We start from the raw sequence: 22,353 nt of genomic DNA, 5'->3' as shown, positions 1-22,353 counted from the left end.
GGGGCCGTTAAACAAGTTCTGCGTTCGTGTTTCATGCTTTATGCTAAATTAACGAACATTCAAACTTATACATTTTAAACGTTACTATAATGTTAGTCATAATTATATAAACATATTACAAACATAATTCAAGCACTGGTTCCCAGAACTTTTCCCATTCGATGTTTTTCAACTAACCACACCTCTCAGTACTGCATATACACTGCCTCATTATTAACCTTTGGTATTATATCCATTCGCCTCTCATATGGGCGTAATAATGGTAATAATGGGTAATAATGGTAATAATAATAATGGGTATATAATGGGTAATAATGGGTATATAATTGTGAGCTTTATTCCATATATGGTAGGCCGCCACGTGCTCGGTGGTTATGGTGCTGCATCTGCTGACCCGAAAGACGTGGGTTCGATCCCGGTCGCGGCGGTGGAATTTCGATGGAGGAGAAATTCTAGAGACCCGCGCATGGGCGTCCGGAAGGGGGGGCAAGGGGGGGCGGTTGCCCCCTCCTGGAATTACGGATATTATTTATGCCCTAGTAGAAAACAACTACAAATCTACCGCCTCCCCATCCCCGGACATCAGGTGCCCCCCTCTGGAAAAAGTTCTGCGGACGCCCTTGGACCCGCGTACTCGACGTCAGTGTACGTTAAAGAACCCCAGGTGGTCGAAATCTCCGGAGCCCTTCACTACGGCTAGCCTCGCTTTGAGACGTTAAACCCATAAACCAAACCAAAACCATTTGGTAGAGGTTTGGAGGTGAGTGAATACGAGTTTCATGTGCCTATATCCTGATATGTCTTCCGAATCATACACTCGTGCTGAGCATTGAGCTGATTGGGAGAAGGAGGAGGCTAAGAGGGAAGACGCGGTCACGGGCGGGCGTTCGCACGCGCCGCGCAGACGCGTGCATGTGCCGACGCACGGATAAAGTGAGCTATTAGCACGGGTAAACAGGGTAAACGCGCTTCAACAAACGTGATTAAGCACGTTTTTCAGGCTGTCGCCATCGCATATATTCTCGTGGAGGACACGTAGAGTGAAGAATTTTTTTCTTTCTCTTTTTTTTCTTGTTTCTTTTTGGAAAAAAAAGGGGGGGGGGGGTAGTACAGATGCATGTAAATTCTGCTCACGTGAAAACAAGACTAGGGGAAGAAAGGATAGAACAAATATCTCTACAAATCTCCGTACAAACCTCCATGTAAAGTAACTTGATATGCCCTCTCTCAAACTCGAATCACGGAGGCCATGCGGGTGGCGCTGACATAGCACGCTACATCCGGTTCCTCTTTCTTTTGACATGGCGCTCGCTGCAAGGCTGGCGGTAGAGCCTCGCCTGAGACGCAGTTGTGAGCTGTGTTCTGTACACCAGTGTGCAGTTGTCACAGCGCTACGTATACTGACCTACCATACCTGAAAGTTGCTTTGTAAGTGGCCTTCCGGCCGATGCGGTGACTGTCCGAAGAACGCTTTGCACCTTTCGAAACGGCGAGTAGTGAGGGCACTGACTGCCAGGAACATGTGGGCAGAAGGGCATTGACTGCTATGGCCTGCTAGTATCTTCCACGTCGGACGTTCGCTTTCGTAATTTGCGTGCCGAAGCCGCTGATTCGAGCATTGCAGGTGTGACACACTTTGTTTTCATGCGGAACGGTGCCTACTGCGGAACGATTTCCACCGCGTCAAGTGCTGGTAGCGACGGTTTTCAGAGTGTACCGTATGTGCTGAAGTCCTCGAGCGCAACATGGCGAGAAAGAAGAAGAAGCACCAAGAGGATCCGGGAGACGATCTCGATTCGTCCAGTGACGGAGCAGCAGACGCAGCCGAAGGTAACTGGAGAACTAGTAGCGTGATTACAGAGATGTAGACCAACGATGACAGATCAGCGGGAGGCCGCCGTGTCATTGAGTAAAAGCTATTGTTCTGGCCTTTTACTCCTTTTCCACTGCAGAGTGTTTTAGTGTAATTTTGTGCTGGTGTCTGAAGGCAGGTACAGGTGCTGCTAAAAGTAATTGGTTGTGATCACTGTTCGCAAGTTTCCATCGCAGATCAAAATGAGGCTATGTGGTTTGCCTTAGACAGTATACAAGTTCAATATGTGGCTAGCTGAATGAACCTCTGATAGTGCACATAGTATGCAGGTGCTCGACATCAGTATAATACAAACTTGTCTTTGTAGAGCTGGTGTGGCCTTAAGCTTTGTAAGAAGCTTTCCCACCACCACCAGCTTTGCCATGCTGGTGACCTGCTGATGTTTGCTACAAACAGAACCTCCTCTGGATTAATTTTTGGTTAGTATGCATATGGCTGTTATCTTGATGAAACAAACAGGCATTGAAAGAATCAAAACCGCCTGTGGATTAATTTTTTGTTAATATACATATTGCTGTTATCTTAATGAAATGAATAGACATTTAAACAAATAGAACCTTCTCTGGTTTGATTTTTTGTTGGTATGCACGTAACTATTATCTCGGTGTCTTTAATAACAGTTAATTTCTTAGAGGCCCAGAGACATCAAATTTTTGGATGCATGCTTTCTTTGTAGTGATGCTCTTGATGTTAATATACGTGAATAACCAAGTGGTATTCACCTGTGATGTGAATTATTTATAATTAAATTTTTTCTTTCATGCTGGATATGTTTAAACAGGTGAAAAATGTCTGTAACATCAAAGTTCAGTACAGGTCACGTGAGGCTTTAAAAAAAGTTGCTTTATCGTTTTAAAGGGGCTCTGGAACTTTTTGAGGAGTATACATAAACTTGCTCAGTCACTACATTCTCTTCATGAACACCTGAGCCAAATAATAATCATGCAGCAGAGGACCCACAGTTGCACGTGAAAGTTGACAAGTCCTTTCCAGCGACTTTTTCATGCTTATGCCCTCCTCCGTTGCATGCTCCTGCGTAATTCTGCTCAGAGATGGCTATTGGTTAGATTCTCTCAGCCGCGGTGGCTCAGTGGCTATGGTGCTCGGCTGCTGGCCCGAAAGACGCGGGTTCGATCCCGGCCGCGGCGGCTGAATTTCTTTGGAGGAGAAATTCGAGGCCCGTGTACTGTGCGATTTCAGTGCACGTTAAAGAACCCCAGGTGGTCGAAATTTCCGGAGCCCTCCACTACGGCGTCTCTCATAGCTTTAGTCGCTTTGGGACGTTAAACCCCATAAACCAAACCAAACCAGATTCTTTCAGGTGTCATGCCGCTATTACGACCGCGGCTAGTCAGCAGCATCGCTCTGGTGATCAGGAAGCTCCGCGTCCTGAATAATTCCCGCGCGCGCCGGTAGATGGGCCGGGGAGGAGCACCGACCTTTGAGCGTGCAAAAAGTGATGTGAGGAGAAGGAAAGGTGTGAAGATGCTGAAATTCAAATTTTGACAACAGATAGCTTCGATGAAACGCATTAAAAAAATTCTTGCTGCAGCATATTCGTGAAGCAGTGTCCTCTAACATTCCAGGAATACTGCATCCTTATTGAGAGCCCCTTTCAGAGCCCCTTTAATTCACTCAAGTGCTTAAGCCAGCCTTCCTTAGGAGCCAGAATGACAACAAATGAAGACAGAGCAATTACATCAATTTTTTTATGCTTCTACATGACCTATACTAAACTAAACTTGGCGTCATTGTCATTGTTCAGCTGTTAAAACCAAAACAGCATGAGAGAAGTTTATAAATTATTTACTGGTCTTAGGTGAATACCTCATGCTTACAGTTGGTATACATGGTTATTCATGTATACCAACTTGGCCTTGTGCATAGTTACCAATATGCAAACACGCAACCAAAATTTGGTCTGTACTCCTTTAATGTTCCACACTCAGTGCCATTATGGATGACAAAAAACTTTGTATTTGAGTGTAGCTACGGAATGCTGATCTCCTAGCTTCCTTCATTTCTGGCGCACTTTCTGTGCTGCAATTGTATTGAACCTGTGGCTCTTAAATTTCGCTTTTGTGTTCTAGTGGCTAATGGAACAATGAATTACCCTGATCAGTGTCTACAGTGTGCTTGACATTTCAGCTTCAGCCACTTCTTATCAGTTTGAGTGATTTTGTTCACGGCGAGACAACCGTTGTGTTGTGGACTTGCCATGGCAGCTCACTGTCTAAGGTGCTTGGCAGCTGAGCCTACGGTTGTGTGCTGTGCGATGTTGGTGCACGTTTAAGAACCACAGGTGGTCGAAATTTTATCCAGAACCCTCCACTACGGCCTCATAGCCTGCACGCAGCTTTGAAACGTTTAACCACACTCATCGAACACGCCGTGCCATCTTGCACATTGTAGTGACGGAATTGTTGCCCTTAATGTCCTGCAGGTGGCGCCACTGGCTGCACTCACCAGCGCGGCTCTATCGGCCTGCGCCGGCTGCGGCAGCAGCTGTTGCGCAATCCCGTGCGCCTGGACGTGTGTGACGACTGCGACAGCATTGAGGCACAGCCTGAGACGTGGGTGTGCCTGCAGTGTGGCCACAGAGGATGCGGAGGTGCGGTCAAGCACGGCGTCAGCCATGCGGAAACTCCGCACTCAGACTCACATGCTCTGGCCCTGTCTGGGCAGACACTACGACTCTGGTGAGGCACCTTTTTGAAATGCCTAGGGCTTTACTGTGCAGTTTCGTGGTGGATTTGAGTCGAAGACACACAGCAGCCTGTCCACTCTGCACCAGCATGCCTGAGTCTGGTAGAGAGAACTCACTCCGGATTTGCATTTGGAACACTTGTGATCCTTGTTTCAGCAAGGCATAAATTTGGATGAGTTGGTATGGGGTTCATTTTTGCTCGCAGCGCACCAAAGATGGGACAAAAGATGAAGGTATAACATGAACAGCATCTTTTGTCCCGTCTTTGGTGTGCTGAGAGCAAAAATGAATCAGTTTCAGCAGATCACGTGGTCATGTGTTGCTGACAGTGAAAGTACCTGGCATTGCTTGCACTGCTCCGCATGTGTGGTCTTGGGAGATAGCAAGATGCCAGGAGGGGCATGCAGCTAAAGGAAAATGTCATGCAGACTTTAGTCGAATTGGCTGATTTTGGAAAAGCAGTCTGGATTGCCCCATAGAGTGTTTGGAAACCTCTCCCATTCTGCCATTGGAACACGTTAGCCGTGGTCTCAGTCTGCCATCAGAAAAAGGGTTATCTAAAAAGAGCGGTAAAAGTTGACCCTGAAGTGCTGCAAATCTGCTTTTGGAATTCGGCATAAGCTTGGTCTCAAGATTTTAAGCTTACACTTAAACAATTTGTAGCTTTGTCTGCAGGCTGTGTCAGCCTGATTAGTGAACTGAATGAGGAAATACACATTTGTTGGCATGACATTCCAAATACTCTGAAGCATTAAGGTTGGGTGTTGCAAGATTCATGCATACCTGGCCTAAGCGCATATTATGCTTTGTGTAGTTATGTGTGAAGTGTATTACATGGTTTTTGTTTTATTCAGACATTTTGTGAAAATGGTTGTGCCATCTGGTCTCTTTCAGTTTTGGTTGTAAACAATAATTGATTTGTCTCTTAATATAGTCTTAAGTTTTTTTTTTTAGTTTATCTACATCAACTAAAGGACTTTAGACACCTTATTTCAGTTGCATGTTTTCTTCTCTGTAATGATGTCTTACAGAGAATGTATTAGCTCGCTGCGTTGTCCTCACAACGCAGCGAGCTATGGAAAGAAAAATGTTGGGTGTAACGTTAAGAGATCGGAAGCGGGCGGAGTGGGTGAGAGAACAAACGCGCGTTAATGATATCCTAGTTGAAATCAAGAGGAAGAAGTGGGCTTGGGCAGGGCATGTAATGCGAAGGCAAGATAACCGCTGGTCCTTAAGGGTAACGGAGTGGATTCCAAGAGAAGGCAAATGTAGCAAGGGGCAGCAGAAAATTAGGTGGGCGGATGAGATTAAGAAATTTGCGGGAATATGGTGGCCGTGGCTGGCGCAGGACAGGGTTAATTGGAGAGACATGGGAGAGGCCTTTGCCCTGCAGTGGGCATAGTCAGGCTGATGATGATGATGGCGATGAATGATGTATGACACATTAGAATCCATGGATCACCACGTCGTATTTGCCTGTGACTGCCAAATAATTTAGAATTGAATTTATCCTCTCATCCTGTATCGGTTTCATCAACCGAGTGATTGCTATGACATGTAAGAAATGTTTAGGCCATCTGAAGCACAAAAAAAAACTGCAATATAATTGCTGATACGTCTTGTTTTGCCATTCCAGTTCTTGAAGAAAGCTGTCTGAAGCGTCGCAGAGAATGAAAACTGCCTGTCAAAGTGATGGTTGCAGTTTTTTTATGCCTCATGTGACTTTTAACACATCTTATGCGTCACAGCCATTGTTCGGCTGATGAAACCGAAACAAAAAAAGCATCAAGAAAAAATTATCAATTATTTGGCAGTCACAGGGGAATACTATGGAGTGATCCATGTATACTAATGACTCTCGCATCATTTGAAAAAACGGAACATGCAAGCAGTAATTTGGTACCTATACTTTGTTAAAATGATGCTCCCTATATATCCGCCCCGCCGCAGTGGCTCAGTGGTTACGGCTCTCGGCTGCTGACCCGAAAGACGCGGGTTCAATCTCGGTCGCGGCGGCTGAATTTCGTTGGAGGCGAAATTCTAGAGGCCCGTGTACCGTGTGATGTCAGTGCACGTTAAAGAACCTCAGGTGGTTGAAATTTCCGGAGCCCTTCACTACGGCGTCCCTCATAGCCTGAGTTGCTTTGGGACGTTAAACCCCAATAAACCAAACCAATCTATATATCCAATGCAGGGCCGCAGTTTTGACAAACTCCCTGACGAAAACTGTGTATAAAAGGTGGCAAGCTAATGCAGTTGCTGGTGGCTCATCTCTTGGCTTGTACCCATAGGAGCATCGTACGTTTGAATTGTGGCCATTTGTAGCGAATACAACACGCTTGAAATCGTACTTTTGCTTTTGCAGGTGCTTCAGCTGCAAGGATTGGGTGGAGGCCAGTCCACAGGTGACACAGATTGTGCAGAACTTGAAGAAAAAAATGGCTGCTAATAACAAGAGAGCCAATAAAGGTTGGTACCAGCTGAAAGCTTGCAGAGAACAGAAGTTAGGAGGCCCTCGGTTAGCCTTGAGTGACGTAAATGCCTTCATGCTAGGGGGTCTATGGCTCACTACAGTGACAGCAAGAGGTGACAGTTTTGGCTTGTGCACCTTTTTTTTCTATCATGGTGAAATTACAAAAATCGGGAAATCACCATACAGTGTGTTCCGTCTTCTTTTTTTGTTCAAGGTTTGTAGTTTGCCTTCGCACATGCATCTTCAAAGTATGCTTTGCTCAACAGATGTTTCAAGCTTGTTAAAAGAATGTCCTTTGGACACCAGTTTCACAGCTGTAGCTGTTTGAGCATAGTTGTCCGGTTTTATACTGTCGTTGTTGTCTCATCTACATGCTCCATTCTCCCTAGTGTTGGCATGATGCACCCGCTTGGGAAGGCTCAGAGCAAAAAGATACATTGCTGCCATTTCAGGGGCATAGACACTCCGCCATGGTCTCCATCCTCTGGTGAAGGACAGTTTGGGCAACTGAATTATAACTGGAGGCTTCAATGAAGACGATGATGCAGCCTATACTTCCCCTCAGCCATGAATCTGCCCAGTAATTCACAGGCTACTGCAGCTATTTGTGTTTGATCCGTAGCAGTTCAGGTCAGCAGCAGACATCCATGGCTTCATCACTGTGGTAATCATTTCGCGAACCATCTAGCACTGATCACTTGTCATTACCTGAAGGCAAGTGACTAGAACAAAGCGGCTTTTCCCCTTCAAAAGACCCCCCTCCCGGCCAATGGCGTCAGCCAATTCTCATGACCCTGCTAGGGCGACAATGCAGGGAGCGATGCCACAATGGAGAGAGGGGTCTATCCCCAACTAAGGAGGGAGGGGATTATCCCCTTTTAGCTACCACTCCCTGCTTTGTCACACTAGCAGGGTCATGAGAATCTGGCTGACGCCATTGGCTGGAAGGGGGTCCTTTGTCGGGGAAAAGCCGCTTCGTTCTTAAAGGTGCACTGAAGAGGATTCTGAACTTGTCTTTTTGCCTCGGGAACTCGATCTACACGTTCCTAGCATTCTTAGAAACAGTGACTTATTGCCCTGTATGGCCGATTTCCCTAATTAAATTGAATTAACGTCCGGCTCCCGCCCTTTTTTTTTAATTCTGCCTCGTACGATGGGCGGAGTCGACCAACGCGTGAGGTTCCTTTCAGCCAGCTCCGTGGAGGCTTTGCTTTCGCTTTATTTTGTTTTTTAGGTTTCCATGAATAAATAGTTTCATTCGCAGATAATATAGCCGCAAAATAAGCCCGCAGAAATAAAAATACGCGCGGACTATTTGCTACTACGGACTACTATGTATTACTCCGCCGATGGCAGAGCGGCAAGCCGCCACGGGACTGGGTGAAAGGCACTCCACGCGTTGGTCGACTCCGCCCACCGTACGAGGCAGAATTAAAAAAAAATGGCGGGAGCCGGACGTTAATTCGATTTAATTAGGGAAATCGGCCACGCAGGGCAATAAGTCGCAGTTTCTAAGAATGCTAGGAACGTGTAGATCGAGTTCCTGCGGCAAAAAGACAAGTTCAGATTCCTCTTCAGTGCACCTTTAAGTTGTATCCGACTATAGTTTTCCTCAATAAGTTTCGAAGTTCGTATGCATAAAGCATCAAACAAAATGGAACCTGCAGCCAGAAGACTTACAGGTGGGCTTTCCAAATATGGTGACAAAACAGCATGTATACATGACACAGAAGAAGAGACAACACTGCACAGGCCACTCACAAAAATGGAGTAATAGTAGCAAGCCAGTAAGGTCCACCTCCTCAGCTGTCTCCAGGATGCTAGGATGTGACTTGAAGTGTCTGTATTATGAAAGGCAGCTGCGATCTTTTGTTAACTTCTTTTCATTGACATAGCAGTGGAAGAGTAATGGAATTGCATCACGGTTTCACTGGTCATTCAGTGCTGTGTTTTGTTTTATTTGCTTTACCTACGTCTCTTGCGCTGCGACTATGGTGATTTGTAAAAACCTTCGATGTTCTCCTCGCACGACCATCACTGAGGACATTTGGTTGTGATTTCAGTCTGCGTGCTAGTTGGACCCTGTTCGTTTGCTTCGGTGAGGTGTTCCTCGTGCATATCCTTTCCTTGCCGTTTTTCCTGTTGGCAGCAGTGGTGGTGCAAGCGGAAGATGAAGAGGCAGCTGCGGAGACCATGTGTACCCAAGACGCTGCCGGTGGGGATGCCAAGGAGCAGAGGGTCTCTTGCGGCGGCTCGTGGACAGCTGTGAAGGGCCTCAGCAATCTGGGAAATACCTGCTACTTCAACGCGGTTCTTCAGGCAAGCGTCCTTACCATTCCTCCTTTGGTGTGGAAGTCTTTCGAGAGGTGACCTTCATAATGCGTATGGGGTCTGTGCACTTATGCACAAACTGCAGAAGGCCTGGCATCTGGGCACCGAGCCTCGCCGCAGATGGGTGAAAGACAATGCATCAGTGCAGGGTATGGCAAACTGTGATGTTTAACTGGGACACTTCTCTTGCTCTGTCATATATTTAGAGTTGCTGCATGAGTAGGGAGAGTATTCACGAAGTGTCCTTAAGCAAGCTTGTCTGCTTTGGTGTGCTGCAATTGATTGGAGCTCCAAATGAAGAGGTGAAGGTTAGGTGATGAAAGCTTACCTATCTTTCCTATTAAGTGATTTCGGCTTAAAGTACACTTGGCATTGCATTAGTAATTGCAGTCCAAAAATTAATTTGTTGTACAAAACTTGTGCCGCAAGTGCTTATGATTCATATTAAAGAGTTTGAAAGCAGAAACATGTGGTGGGAGCCTCTTCGTAATTAGCGTGATGCGAGACAGAGGTGGCAACATTGCCATTTCTCGCGGCAAAAGACGACACCCACTTTAAGGGCCACTTCGAGAATACAGGGCATGGTGTCGCTTAAGCTGGAGATGTAGACCTCTCTTTATGCATTGTTTCTATGAAATTTTTTAACCTTACACGATGTCTGGATTCCTTCACCTGCCTTATGTGCACCCTCCATCCCCCAAACCCTCCTGAATGTGCAGGGCCTTGGTCAGACCCCATTGCTGCAGGCACTGCTCAACAAGAGATGTGCTACCAAGCTGCAGTGCACCTTTGAGCCAACAGCGTCGACAGAAAGCCCCGAAACACCCGAGCTGGTAAGATTGCACCACCTCTGAGGGAGCCGTCATTTTGTACTGCTCATGTGGCGCGAGGGCTTGTAGCGTTTTGGCCGTGCATGTCTGATAACTGTTTTCTGTGTTGGAGCTGCCACTCTGGCTGTTACTTTATTTTTTTTTTGAAAAAATTGGGAAACAGTTGGGCAGCAAGCGATTTGCGAAATGCAGGAAAACGTGAGATTTGGCAAGAGCTAGTTTTGTAATGCCTGAAATCTGCATTTGAGATCCACTCATTGTCAGTCTGAGCTGTACCTGACCTGCCCCTCAGGTGCACTCAGAAATTTCACAAACATAAATATATAAATACCCCCGAAAACAGAAGATTTGACAGCCGTCGCCGTAGCTCAGAGGTAGAGCACAGGACGCGGAATTCGGAGGTCGTGGGTTCGGATCCCACCGGCGGCATGCGGTTGTTTTTTCTTCTGCTTTTCTAATTAATTAGCTTTAAGCGATAACATATTCAGTAATGTTCTAAATTGATCAACACCACAAAATGAATAAATAAATTAAAAAAAGGAAATCCCCTGTGCCCCTTGGTTTCTGTGGCTGTTGGCTTCTTTCACAAACTGTTAAAGTAATTTTGTGACACTGTGTTGTAGGCACACACTTGCTGCACATACTTGCTGCGTGTTGCTGTCCACTTGAGATTTTTAGTGTGAAAACGCTATTTCACTAGCAATCCTGAAAAGGCCGATGTTTGTTTGAAGTCTCTCAGATACTTGCAGAAATAAAATAATTATTGCTGCGATTGGGTTTCAAAAAACCCACGCCAGTGCGAACAGATCAGCTTTGCTGGCCACTGCACGAGAGCACTGTACTATCACCGCAACTGATCCCACCTCGTGTTGGTGTTGCCAACTTTGTGGGAGAAATGCGACACTGGAGCAATATGGGTTGGCATTCACAACCTTGCAGAGTCTGTTGATTTTGAAAAAAGGAAATGTGCATCCTTGGTCAGTGGGCACCTCAATTGTGTTTTGAGTGATGTGGCTGTAGTGGCAAAGAGATGCGCTGCAGTTGCTTTGACAAGAGGAAAGGAAAGGTGCATAACTGTCTTTCTGGGTCAGTGGACAGCTGAATTGCAATTGCAGGTATGGATGCAAACTGCCAGAAATTTCTTTTTCACCCATTTTCGAGGCTGTGCTTTTGAGTGATCTCATTACCTGGTGTCTGAGGGAAAAGGCTGAGCATTTGCAGGAGTCCCTAAGTATGCATGGGCTGCATCTACAGATGTTAAAAAAAATGAGGTCTTCATTTCCACCTTATGCTTGGTATTGTAATGTATGCGATGCGAGAACGCTCTAAAAGGAGGAATAGGAGTGAGTGTGCATGTACAGTGTATAAAGACCTGTGCGCCCCCTGCCGAGTTCTCATGTTTCTTCATTTTCTTTGTTTTCTTGGCACTGGTGGCACTAGTACATTTATGTTAATGTTAACCCTTGTCGTACATTGGTGTGTACTTCTGCGTGACACCATGTTTCGTGTTGTATAACAGGCTTGAATTCATTCTGTTTCTTGGCAAGGTGCACAGTTGTGGCTATATACAGTCAAGTCCACTTATAACAATACTGGTTATAACAATATATTGGATATAACAATGGTCAGTCATGGCACCATCAGCTTTGCCACGTGTTCTATAGTAAAATAAACTGCTTATAGCAATGCTGTCAAGGCACATTATTGGTTATAACAATGAAATCTGGTACTTGAGTGTCAACCATTATAGAAAAAAAAAAGAAGGAAATGCTACAACCACACCAGCAAAACCATGCTTACAGCACAAAAGCGCGCACGTGGGGGGCCGACCAATGGACTAAGCTGGCGCAGCAACGCCACGAAAGCAAAAGAGGCAGGCGTCATCGCCTCAGGAGAGCTGCTGCATTGGCTACGCACGCCATGCGTACCCCCAATCAGTCGGTGCAGTGCGCGCACATGCAGCCAGCGTGGTTTTTCTCTTGTCAGCTGTCACCGCACCCTTAGTTCTGCATGCTTCTTGAATTTCCCATAAGAATCACTTCCGGGAAGACTGCTTGATTCGTGTGACGTGGAGGTGCGCGAAGCTCCCGGTGGCGCAGTGATGGTGGTGCTTTGGTCGTCGGTGAACGGTGAACATTGTTCCAGTTCCCTGAAGTTCGAATTAACGAGCTTTTACAGGCATTAGAACAATCAATCCCCTCCGGGTATTTACTGTCAATAAATGCGGGGAAGTTTGTCATCTTTTATTTTTTTCGGCACAACCCTGTTATAACAATTATTGGATATAACAATGGCATTTCCATGGCACTTGAATATTGTTATAAGTGGGCTTGACTGTATTTCATATTTGTGGCATTGCTGTAGCCAACTTTCCCTGTTTAATTAGAGAAGGGGGCCACGAGGTCATACTCTCTTCAGCATCAGCACTGTTCAGCGTCGGCACTGTTGGCTTTCTCTGGCTGAGGCTATTTGCTGCTGGCATGCTGTGAGCCCAACCTCAGGTGCAGCAGTGTCCTCCACACAGCGTCCAGGTGTGAACTGCGGCACCTGATATATCGTGCAGGGCCCATTGAATGTGGAGCTTCCCGGTCCTGGAGCCCTGACGAGTGCCCTGGCCCTGTTCCTGCAGGATCTCAGGCAGGGGAACCCGCACCCCAGGACCCTTTTCTCCAGGGTCTGCCAAGTGTAAGGACCTTCAGCATGAGAAGCCTGTAGCCTTTCAGGGTTTAAACCTTTTATTCAACGCTACAAATGGCAGGGAGCTGCAACATTTAAACAAAAGAAGAAAGGAAAGAAGACTTGCAGAATTCAACAGACGCTAATCTAGTATTGAGCAATTCAAGAATATTATCATATGCTGTAGCATTTGTGCAGATTGATCAAACAAGGTGCTGCAGTAATGTAATAGCACTGAGAGGTAATTTCACGTTTAGGCAGATATCTTTGAGGTTTCTCCCATTATAGTTGCATATGACAGGCTCAGGCATTGGCCTCATGTGCTGCAGTCGCTCCAAAAGCTTTGCTGAAAGGTGCACAGATATTTTAGGTACTGGTGCACTGAAACAAGTGCTTAGCTTGCTTCAATACAATGATAATACATTTGACATGGTTTCATGTTCTCTAGACATTCCCTCACCTGTAGTTTTTTTCTGGTCTGTTGCATGAACTGATGTGCTATAGAACCTCATAGCCACCACAGCAGGGGCCAGTCCTGATGCACATGTGTGTATCATAAGTTGAGGTAGCTGCACGGCTATGGGCTGAAGAGAATAGACCGTTTACAGCGCGCAGTTCTTCCGTTTGAGACCAGATGGCGCCACAGGTGCGCTCGGAACACGGCGCCATTACTTTCCTCGTAAGTCGCCGGCGTGTGTGCCTCGACGCAGCAGTGGAAATGTGGAAAGAGAAAATACATGCTCTGTTGTGGATTGCAAGAATTGCGACAAACAGTTAAAGGGGCGGGACGCGATCGTTTGCGAGCTTCACGGAACCGAACTGCACAAGGACGTACTGCCCCTGTTCGCGCCCGTTGGACATCCACCCTTTCCGAAGGGGCGAACGCAACACACATATTCGCCAGCGCTAGACAGCGAATATAGAAGGAAATGTCTCGATCTTGGAAAATCTGCGGGGGTAAGTGCGCAACATAGCCGCATGAACAAGCTGTCCCGCCACCGAAACGTCACAAAAAAAAAAAACGACTTACGCTCCTATACCGCTACTGCATATTGTGCAGTGTATAGCCGTGCGAGCGGACAACGCTTACCGTCAGTTCGTGTATTACACACCGTCTTGGTGCTACTGTTGAACTTCGCTCCAAGTAGCGCGGTTTTCGTGGACCACAATCGGAATAAAGCATTTCTGTTACGGCTGCTGTGCTCTGCGGTTGTCACTTCCTCGCGATCCATGCGAGAGAGTCACTAGAACCGGCTGATTACTTACAACCAACGAGACCTCGAGCATCATCATGTCCGCATATCGAGCATGGAGCATACCACAATTTTATACTATGTGAGGCTGACATAATTGTGAACTTCTTGTGGTGAACGCTCTGCCATGCGCGCGTTATAACAATTATATCGCGGAATCCTTGTAAACGATTGCATGCAAGCTTGTGAAGGCTGCTTGATGCATGGTACTGCTTACATGATTGGGTAACATTTGTTTTATTTATTTTTGTCGCCTTCCTTTGTTTAGCAAACCAAAAGAAAATATTTTAGGCTTCCTATTCACCTTTAACAGGTTCGCAAACAAATGAGTACGATGTGCATGTGAGCGTTTTAGAGCAGTCTCCGCATGCATGTACACAATACGACAACGACCTGCGCAGCCGCAGGGTCATTAAACATTGCTGTTTTAGATAATATCAATAAAAAAAATATTAAGCAAAGCCTTCAGCGGCATTCAGGCGATCCACCCGTTGCCTCGAAGAGGCGGAGAGCTCAGCGGCTCTTCGCGACATGAAGCCCGATAACGTTTTCACGCCTAAATTGATCTAATTGGGGTTTTCGCATGTCCTTCGAAGCTTCGGACCAACCACAGTGTCGTCTTCCCGCTCCTTTACAACCGTATCAGCCGAAACACTGCCTGCGGAACCGAAACATCCGGCGCAGCAGCCGTTGCGACGAGGCGCGCGCCGAGCGCGGTCAGGAGGCGAGTAATGGCGGCGTGATCACGTGATCAAAGATGGCAGCCCCCATGATACGCCGCTGTAAAGCGTCTATAGAACTCGTTGCCATTGGCATAGTTTTGTTGTGCTCTTTTCTTCAAGAGCAGGAATTTAATAGCACTTTTTATTCATCTTTTTTTCTTATTGTTTCATGGTTTTGAGTTGTATATACCGTATTTACTCGCATAATAGGCGCACTTTTTTTCCAGAAAATCCGGCTCAAAGTTCGGGGTGCGCCTATTACGCGGGGTAAAATTTCCGGAAATTTTTCGACTCGCAGAATTGAACACACCGCGTAAACGCACTCGTGTACGGGCCGCACCCCGTTTTCGCGCAGAAAATGTTAAAAAAAAAAAAAAGGTCCGTGTAGGGCCGCACCGAAACTTTCGGAATGCACGCACCGAGGCCTCCGCGATCGGCTCCGGCTGCGCGCAACGGGCGCTTGATCGCGGAGGCCACACACGCGCACAGGAGCTTCCAGACGCCGCCCAAGGCCAAGCTTATCATCATCATCATCGTTTTCCTCCACCGCGAGCTTTCGCTATCTATATCGCCATCAGCATCTCCAGCTCGTTTTTTTTGTTGTTGTTGTTGTTGTTGCTGTCAAGTGCCGGGATTTGCGATAGCGCGATAGTTATCGTGGTTTATGGCTTTGCCGCGGAGCATTGATGTTTTAGCTCGACGGGCAAGCACCTTAACAGCTACACGGCTGGGAGTTTGCTCTCGAACGCGGTAAGCGTGCGGCAGGTCGGAAAATACGACGTGGCCGAGAAGTGCGGCAGTTGCGACTGCGGCGTCCCTAAATTTTCGTACGCGACTCCAAGCGCCGAGGTTTTCGCGGGCCTCAGTCGGGAACGTTTCCAGCTGGAGATGAAGCTTTCCAAACAGACGTTTAAAGTGAGCATCCCTGAAAACTGTGTGCAGCTGTTCTACGCGATGTCAGTCGTTGCTGTGGGTCCGCAGCAGCACTAGTAGGGACTAGTAGTCAGTTCAGCAAAAACTTTGTTAAAATAAAGATTGGGAAACGGGGAGTGGCGAGGCGTCGGCTTGCAATCGTGTAAATACAGTATTGATCACAGTGCCAAGTTCGGGGTGCGCCTATTATGCGCGGAAATAAAAAAATCTGATTTTTCGCGCCCTAACTAGGGGTGCGCCTATTATGCGAGTGCGCCTATTACGCGAGTAAATACGGTAGTACCTGCTCCTGAAAGCAGTGTTCAGCATTTTTGCTAGGGTGCAGCTAATGGAGCTGTTAAAAAGGCCACCAAATTTTGGTTGTGTGTTCTTTCTGGGAATGGTGCGTAAGACTTGACTAAACGTTTGCCATGACTGAGTGCTGGGTGTATTGCCTTTTGTGCTGTAACAAGCCGTTTGTTGCTAGCCCAATGCCACCCTGTAATCGCGAGATGTGTTACAGGGCACCCCACTTCCGAGGCCACCAGCAGCATGACAGCCATGAGCTTCTGCGCCACTTGCTCGAAGGAGTTCGCACTGAAGAGGTCAAGGTGAGTTGCGGCACCCGCATTTGCTGATCCTTGAGCTCTTCTGCACTTTTTTGTTCCTTTTGCCAGGCGAACATAGCGAGACAGTTGCCTGTCCTCTCCTGTTGCCTATAGTCTCCTCATTCCTCATAACCTCCTTGTCAGCTCGGTTTTACAGTATAGCTGTCGTGCTGAGATAAAAAAAAAAGGGGGGGGGGGGGGGAAGAAAAAAGGCATGGAAACAAAAAGGAAGTGACCTTACAAAGCTTTTGCCTAAGTGTGAAGCCAAAAATTAACTGGCCCGTTACAGTGATTCTACTTTATCATCCCTAACAGCTTTTTAGGCACTTGTTTTACACAATGTCTGTCCCCGGTGGGCCTACTGGCTGCACTTATTTGAAAAGGGGCTGCAGACATGCCTCACTTATAATGATGGGGATGAGGCCTTAGTTTTGTTTGCCCATTTTATTAACTTGTGCTATCCTCACGCAAAACGGTGTGGGTGGTACCTAGGGCACCATCCACTTCAGCTGTGGCTTCGATACGGCTGAACAGAATTTGGTATGCTGTGTGTCTTTGTGCACTTTTTGACTCTGTGGCATGCTTGTACTGGCGCTTTCTTCACGTGAGCATCAGCTCAAAGCTTTACTTGGCGTGATAAGACCCTCATTCTCTCCCAGCGCCAAAAGCAAGCAGTGCTGCAAGCCTTTGGCCTAAGCACCAAGGTGGACCCAAACAAGGTGGAGCCCGACATGAAGGCCAAGATCCAGGGTGAGATGACCTGAACATTCACTAGCAGCATGGCCTGCCTGTGTATCAAGCTGCTTGATGGTACATGCTCCTTTGCCTTGGAAAACTGCGCTGTAAATGCTGTACTGAACCTACATCTTATGACTGTCCTTGTTTCCTTTGCTGCGTAAGCAGGCTCCAGAAAAAAGAATTTACTGTCCTTACTGTTACTGTGAAAAAGATATTTACTGTTGCTGATATTGGTTGTGCATTTCAGGCGTATATAGAAAGGTTTAGTCTATACTGAAAGTTTGTCAAATGATGTTAAAATTTTTTTGTCTTTGTTCTTTTTTCCTCCTATGTTGAATTCTTTCTGTTGAAGTAATTAACCCCCCAGCAATGCCCTTCGGGGCACCATATTTACTTTAAATAAATAAACAAACTTGGAAGAGGTGTTGTAATATCTTTTTTATTTGTGCTACTTTTGTAGCGATGGATTCGTATTAGCTCACCCACATATCTATGCTCACCCAGTCCCTATTTCGGTCAGTGAAGCTGAAAGAGGTCAGTAAAGGAGACAAGAATGCTTCTTTTTACCTTTTTTCTGCATTCGGATATTATCTTAAAGACCTTATAGTCTTGCCTGCCGGGTTGAAGTGGAATGTGGTTGTACCAAAAGCAGTACCAAAAGCAGATCGCAGTGCAAAATTCATGTCATCCTAAATGAACAAAATCTGTGCGCAGATGCGCAGGAACTGCATTCACGCATAGTATCTGTTTACGGCTGACGAGTTATCGACTACTGCATGGCCACACCACACAAGTGACTGGTGATGGGGCCGCAGGCATTCAAGCCAAGGTTCCCGCTTTTATCTTGCACCAGCTTTCTTATCTTGTGATCACCGACAACACCAAGGAAGATACAGGGCCAGTCATCACATGTTCACGCCCCTTGACAGTGCCTCAAAAGCGGCTTTGTGGACAGCTGTAACCTTAGAGTAAGCAGCCTGCTGCCGTTACATGAAGCCAGTGCTGTGCAGGGAAGCCATCCTAACTGGCTCTCAGTTCTTCACGGCCTCTGCAGTTGTCGCAAGCGCCTTTGAAGCAGCAATTAAACTTTGCCAAAGATTTCCCTGTTTCTCCAGCAAGGATTTGCCGAGTTGGCGCTCGTGCACTGGCTGAATTGCAGTGCTCTTGCATGCATATTTGACGAAATTCTTTATTATGAATTTCAGCTATATATCGAACTGCCTTATGTTTTTTTTTTTCTTTTTTGCCTGTTTGCTATGATGAGGTTCGACAGTAACAGGCTAATTCTGCTCATCCTGTTCTGGTGATTTAAGGGGGGATGCAGCTTTCGGTGCCAACTTTCCTATTTTGTGATGAATTTTGGTAAAAATTTGTCTACAGATTATAAATGTTTTCAAACTTTAGTGTACACATTTTCTGCTTTGTCTAGAGAATTTGTTTCTATACAAATTTTTTCTCTTCTGCACCTTGTGAAACACCTGCAGTCTACACTAATGTAGAAGACTGGCTAACATTCACTGCATTTTTGAGTGCAAGCTACGCAAAACGGCATTCTTAAATTGTTTTTTTTCTATGACACAAATTTTCTTGTTTTCATTTTTTACAAAGCAGTTGGCATAGACGTGTCAAAAATGTAAACGTGAAGTCACACCAGAAGTCTACAGCTTATGAAATTGAAAGCAAGACTGTCATTGCAGCGAGGGAAGGTCTGCGAGTGGAATAAAACAGTTAGAAAGAAATCTGCTATGCAAAATGAACATCTAGTCAGAAAATTGGAAAGGAGGTAAAAGATGTTTTTTTGAGAATTTCTCTGATATGCAGTGCCACCGGGGTCCACGAAGCAATTATTTTAGAGTACTTTCCGGTGGATTTCAGCTGTGAAACTTTGGAACTGCTTAGAAATCAAGATATACGAGTGGATACAGTTATTAAAAAAAAAAGTGATTTTTTTTTGCCATTTATCGCAATATTAAAGCCATGTCCCCCTTTAAGAAAGCATCGCGATTGTGCAAAAAAGCGTGAACTATTAGTAAGGACTAAATGTTCCTCCTCCTTTTATTTTTTTTTTCTCAGGTTACGCTGGTCACCATCTGAATTGTCACCTCATGAAAAAGTGACTTGTTGTCTGATTACCCTGTGCCAGGATGGAAATGTTGGCTCATTTTGTATGCGAACATTACTCGTCACAGAGCTTGTGTCTCTCTTGCTGCAGCCTACAAGAAAGCTGTGGCCCGCACCCCATTGGACGAAATTTTCGGAGGGATCCTGCTCAGCACGATTGTTTGCCAGCAATGTGGGAAGGCAAGTGCTGTGTTTGTCATGTGGTTCAGGTGTGCAGACGTGAAGCTATATTTAGCGTGCTAGAAACTGACCGCTCCTGGAACGTTTCTGGCCTTCAGAGGGACACCAAAATGCATGAGATTGAATTTCGCTAATTTCCAAAATATTTTCTTTTTTCGTCTTCTGCGGTCACTGTCATTGCTACCAGACTGACACTCCAAAAGGTTTGTCACCGTGGAAGGGCACACTTAGTAACAAACCTTGAATAGTGTTGTAGCAGGCATCCTGTGCTGCTTTTACCACTTATGCGTGGTCATGGCTTGGCGCTTTGAAAATACTGCAATTTAATATTCCTCACTAGTGTGCCTATTCTATCCAACAGCACAAGCATAGTGAAATCTGGTTAGGGAATAGTGCTACTATGTCGCTCTAGTGTGGATTGACCAGCAGTGGTCGAGGGACGCAAAGAAACATCATTGAAGAAATAATAAGGAAACCAAGCTGCTTTTCATTTTCACTATTTTAGTGTCTCTTTTGTTTAGCACTTGGCAGCACTGCTCTTGTCTGCATACTCTGACACCAAAAGAGCATTACGTTTAACTCTGTCGCATGTAAATTATGGATTATGGGAAATGACATACATAGTCCCACTCAAAAGTAGCCGTTATGTCTGGTCACACCGTTGTCTGGTGTTGTATTATATATTCTTTGTAGTGTTGATTTCAATTGGTATAGGAGCTGTATTACTTGTGGCAAGCACTGGTCGGTGCCGCCTCAAGAATTCCGGTAACTGTGTGTCCTCAAGTAATTTATTTGCCGCCGTGAATGCCTCATCACTTACATGTACAATACTACTTTAGCGGGACTCAGGAAGGCAGTGTGGCGAGTTCTGTCGAGATATGAGAGTTTGTAGCTAGGGGTGTGCGAATATTCGAAATTTTCGAATATAATTCGAATATTATATTTTTAGTATTCGTATTCGATTCGAAAACCAAGTATTTGTGTTGTCTCGAATATTCATATCTAGCCGAATATTCATTGTGAGCACCGGCGTTCATTTCGGTCCGCAAGCCCTATTGACAGAGACATAACAACAAGACGGCGCCCAGAGCAATGCGCATTCCTTCCTCCAAGGGCCATATGCCGTAGCTGACTGTGCTGGTGAGCTTCTTTGTGGCTATACCTGCGAAGCTGGTATAGTCAGAGCTGTGCACGTAGTACCTCGCAATACGTGCCAGTTCAGTGCCAAGTGAGAGGGCATTTTCTGTGGCTGGAGGAGTCGTTTCAGCTAGGAGGGAACTACTTCTGCCTGACCATGTGGAGCAGCGGGTTTTCCTTCACGACAACCTTCTATGTTCATCCCAGCAATGCGCGTTCGTGCCGATGGCGAGCTAGCATTAATCAATGCTGTGTACCAGCCGTCTTCTATGATATTTGCACTCTTCTAAGAATAATGTTCGAGACTGATACTTTTTGTGCAGCCACACACACCTTTTGTGTTCATTTAATCATCAATAGTTGAACTGCGATGTTCTTGGGTGCTCAAATAAATGTTTTGTAGTGGTTAAATGCGTCTGTCCTTGATTATTCGATTCGATATTCGGAGCCAAGTATTCGTATTCGATTCGTATTCGAAAAATTTGATATTCGCACACCCCTATTTGTAGCATTGCTCACTTTGGATGTCGTTCGGTTGGTGCAGCACCTTGCCTGGCTAGGATTCTCAAAGTCATTTGCGTGCTGTCCAAATACATACTGAGGTGGCAGTGTCTTCAGAAGACAGGTTCATTGGATGAAGAGTGGTACACTGGGGTGTATGGCGAAGGTATGGTAGCACCGTCTCTTGATAAATGTCATAGCAAACGGGCATCTAATTGGTGGGCCAGGTGGTTTAGTTTTTTATCCATTTCCTCTGAATCACCAAGCAAGCTCAGAGAGATACAATTTGTAAAAATGACGCAATACCACCTGCGTTTTGTAAATGTGCAAAAGTGGAGGAAATTGGGAGCCTCATTTGTGATTTTCTCGGCAATGCAGTCACCCTTTTGTATAGAATAAATGCTGGTAGTGTTTCCAGAGTGAAGTCCGTGTATAGTCGACACGGTAGTTTTGAAGAAAACAAATAAAGATCCGGGTTTACTTGCGTGCAATGGTTACAAAAAAACGCTGTTCAAATCATGGAGGGCGTAGCAAGTACGTTCTTTCCGGGGAAGAGTTCAAACGGCACTGCCTCTCTCCGACCTGATGTTGAGGGGGCCGAGGTAATCAGAGAGCAGCGTCCATACGGGCCTTGGCATATCCCAGTTCCCCTTGCTGCCCGTCGAAAGAGTTGGGGTTCGGGGCGCGGTCGGCGAACTGAGTGCCTTGGAGCTCGAGCGGCCAGCGTGGCTTGTGCTCGTGTTCGTGGGATTCAGAGCGCCTCTGTCAACAATGGGCCTCTTCGATTATCCGCCTCTGGCAGCCCGCGGGTTGCTTGCGGGCTGCCCGAGCACGGCGCCAGGCGCTCGATTTTCTCGGGTTGCTCCGCCAACTTCCGGTGGCTGCCCGGAACGCGTTCGTTTTTCTCTGGCTGGGCGGTTTCGGACTGCCAGCCGGCGGCCAGACTCGCCAGGACGATTTTGTGCTGGCAGCACTCTGGCAGCTGGCAGACGACAGAGAGGTGTATGGTAGCGGGAAGCCCGCGCGGCCATTTTTATATGGACTAGAAGGACCGCGGTTCTTCATGCGGTGTTTTGCGCGATGCAGGCGTTTGTTTCGACTAGGCCACGGTGCATATCGACTGTGTCGCCTGTAATGGCACCTTTTGCGGTACTTCTCGCTGTTTATTGATATGTTTTGCGTCCGTATGCACGATCATGTTTCGATCGTCTCACCACCTCGCAAGAACAATTGCTCGCTTCATATTACGATCGCATACTTCTGATTCACAATATATTTCGGCTGTTAATTT

General features: G+C 46.3%; 1 protein-coding gene and 1 non-coding gene across 3 annotated transcripts in view; both read left to right on the top strand.

Annotated features, from left to right (window-relative positions):
* Nucleotides 1-1,284: 1,284 nt before the first annotated feature.
* LOC149358880 (ubiquitin carboxyl-terminal hydrolase 16-like) overlaps nt 1,285-22,353 on the top strand; it is a 27,481-nt gene continuing 6,412 nt past the window's right edge. Inside the window, exons 1-9 of one of the 2 annotated variants that reach the window (XM_089571064.1) lie at nt 1,285-1,830; nt 4,317-4,572; nt 6,946-7,049; nt 9,206-9,372; nt 10,104-10,217; nt 12,778-12,899; nt 16,301-16,388; nt 17,045-17,135; nt 19,336-19,424. In XM_089571064.1, coding sequence (XP_089427190.1) covers nt 1,746-1,830; nt 4,317-4,572; nt 6,946-7,049; nt 9,206-9,372; nt 10,104-10,217; nt 12,778-12,899; nt 16,301-16,388; nt 17,045-17,135; nt 19,336-19,424 — 1,116 coding nt within the window. In that variant the 5' untranslated portion in view covers nt 1,285-1,745. Of the gene's footprint in view, nt 1,831-4,316; nt 4,573-6,945; nt 7,050-9,202; nt 9,373-10,103; nt 10,218-12,777; nt 12,900-16,300; nt 16,389-17,044; nt 17,136-19,335; nt 19,425-22,353 lie in introns of both variants that reach the window. The other variant, XM_089571063.1, reaches the window with a different exon arrangement.
* On the top strand, nt 10,572-10,643 carry TRNAP-CGG (transfer RNA proline (anticodon CGG)). The gene has a single exon. It is a non-coding gene; the product is annotated as a tRNA-Pro (tRNA).

Source organism: Amblyomma mixtum, chromosome 2 (genome assembly GCF_055824585.1).
Source record: "Amblyomma mixtum isolate Tamu chromosome 2, ASM5582458v1, whole genome shotgun sequence".
Taxonomy (NCBI): Eukaryota; Metazoa; Arthropoda; class Arachnida; order Ixodida; family Ixodidae; genus Amblyomma; species Amblyomma mixtum.
Note: the sequence above shows the minus strand (reverse complement) of the source record. Positions and strands in the feature narration are given on the sequence as shown.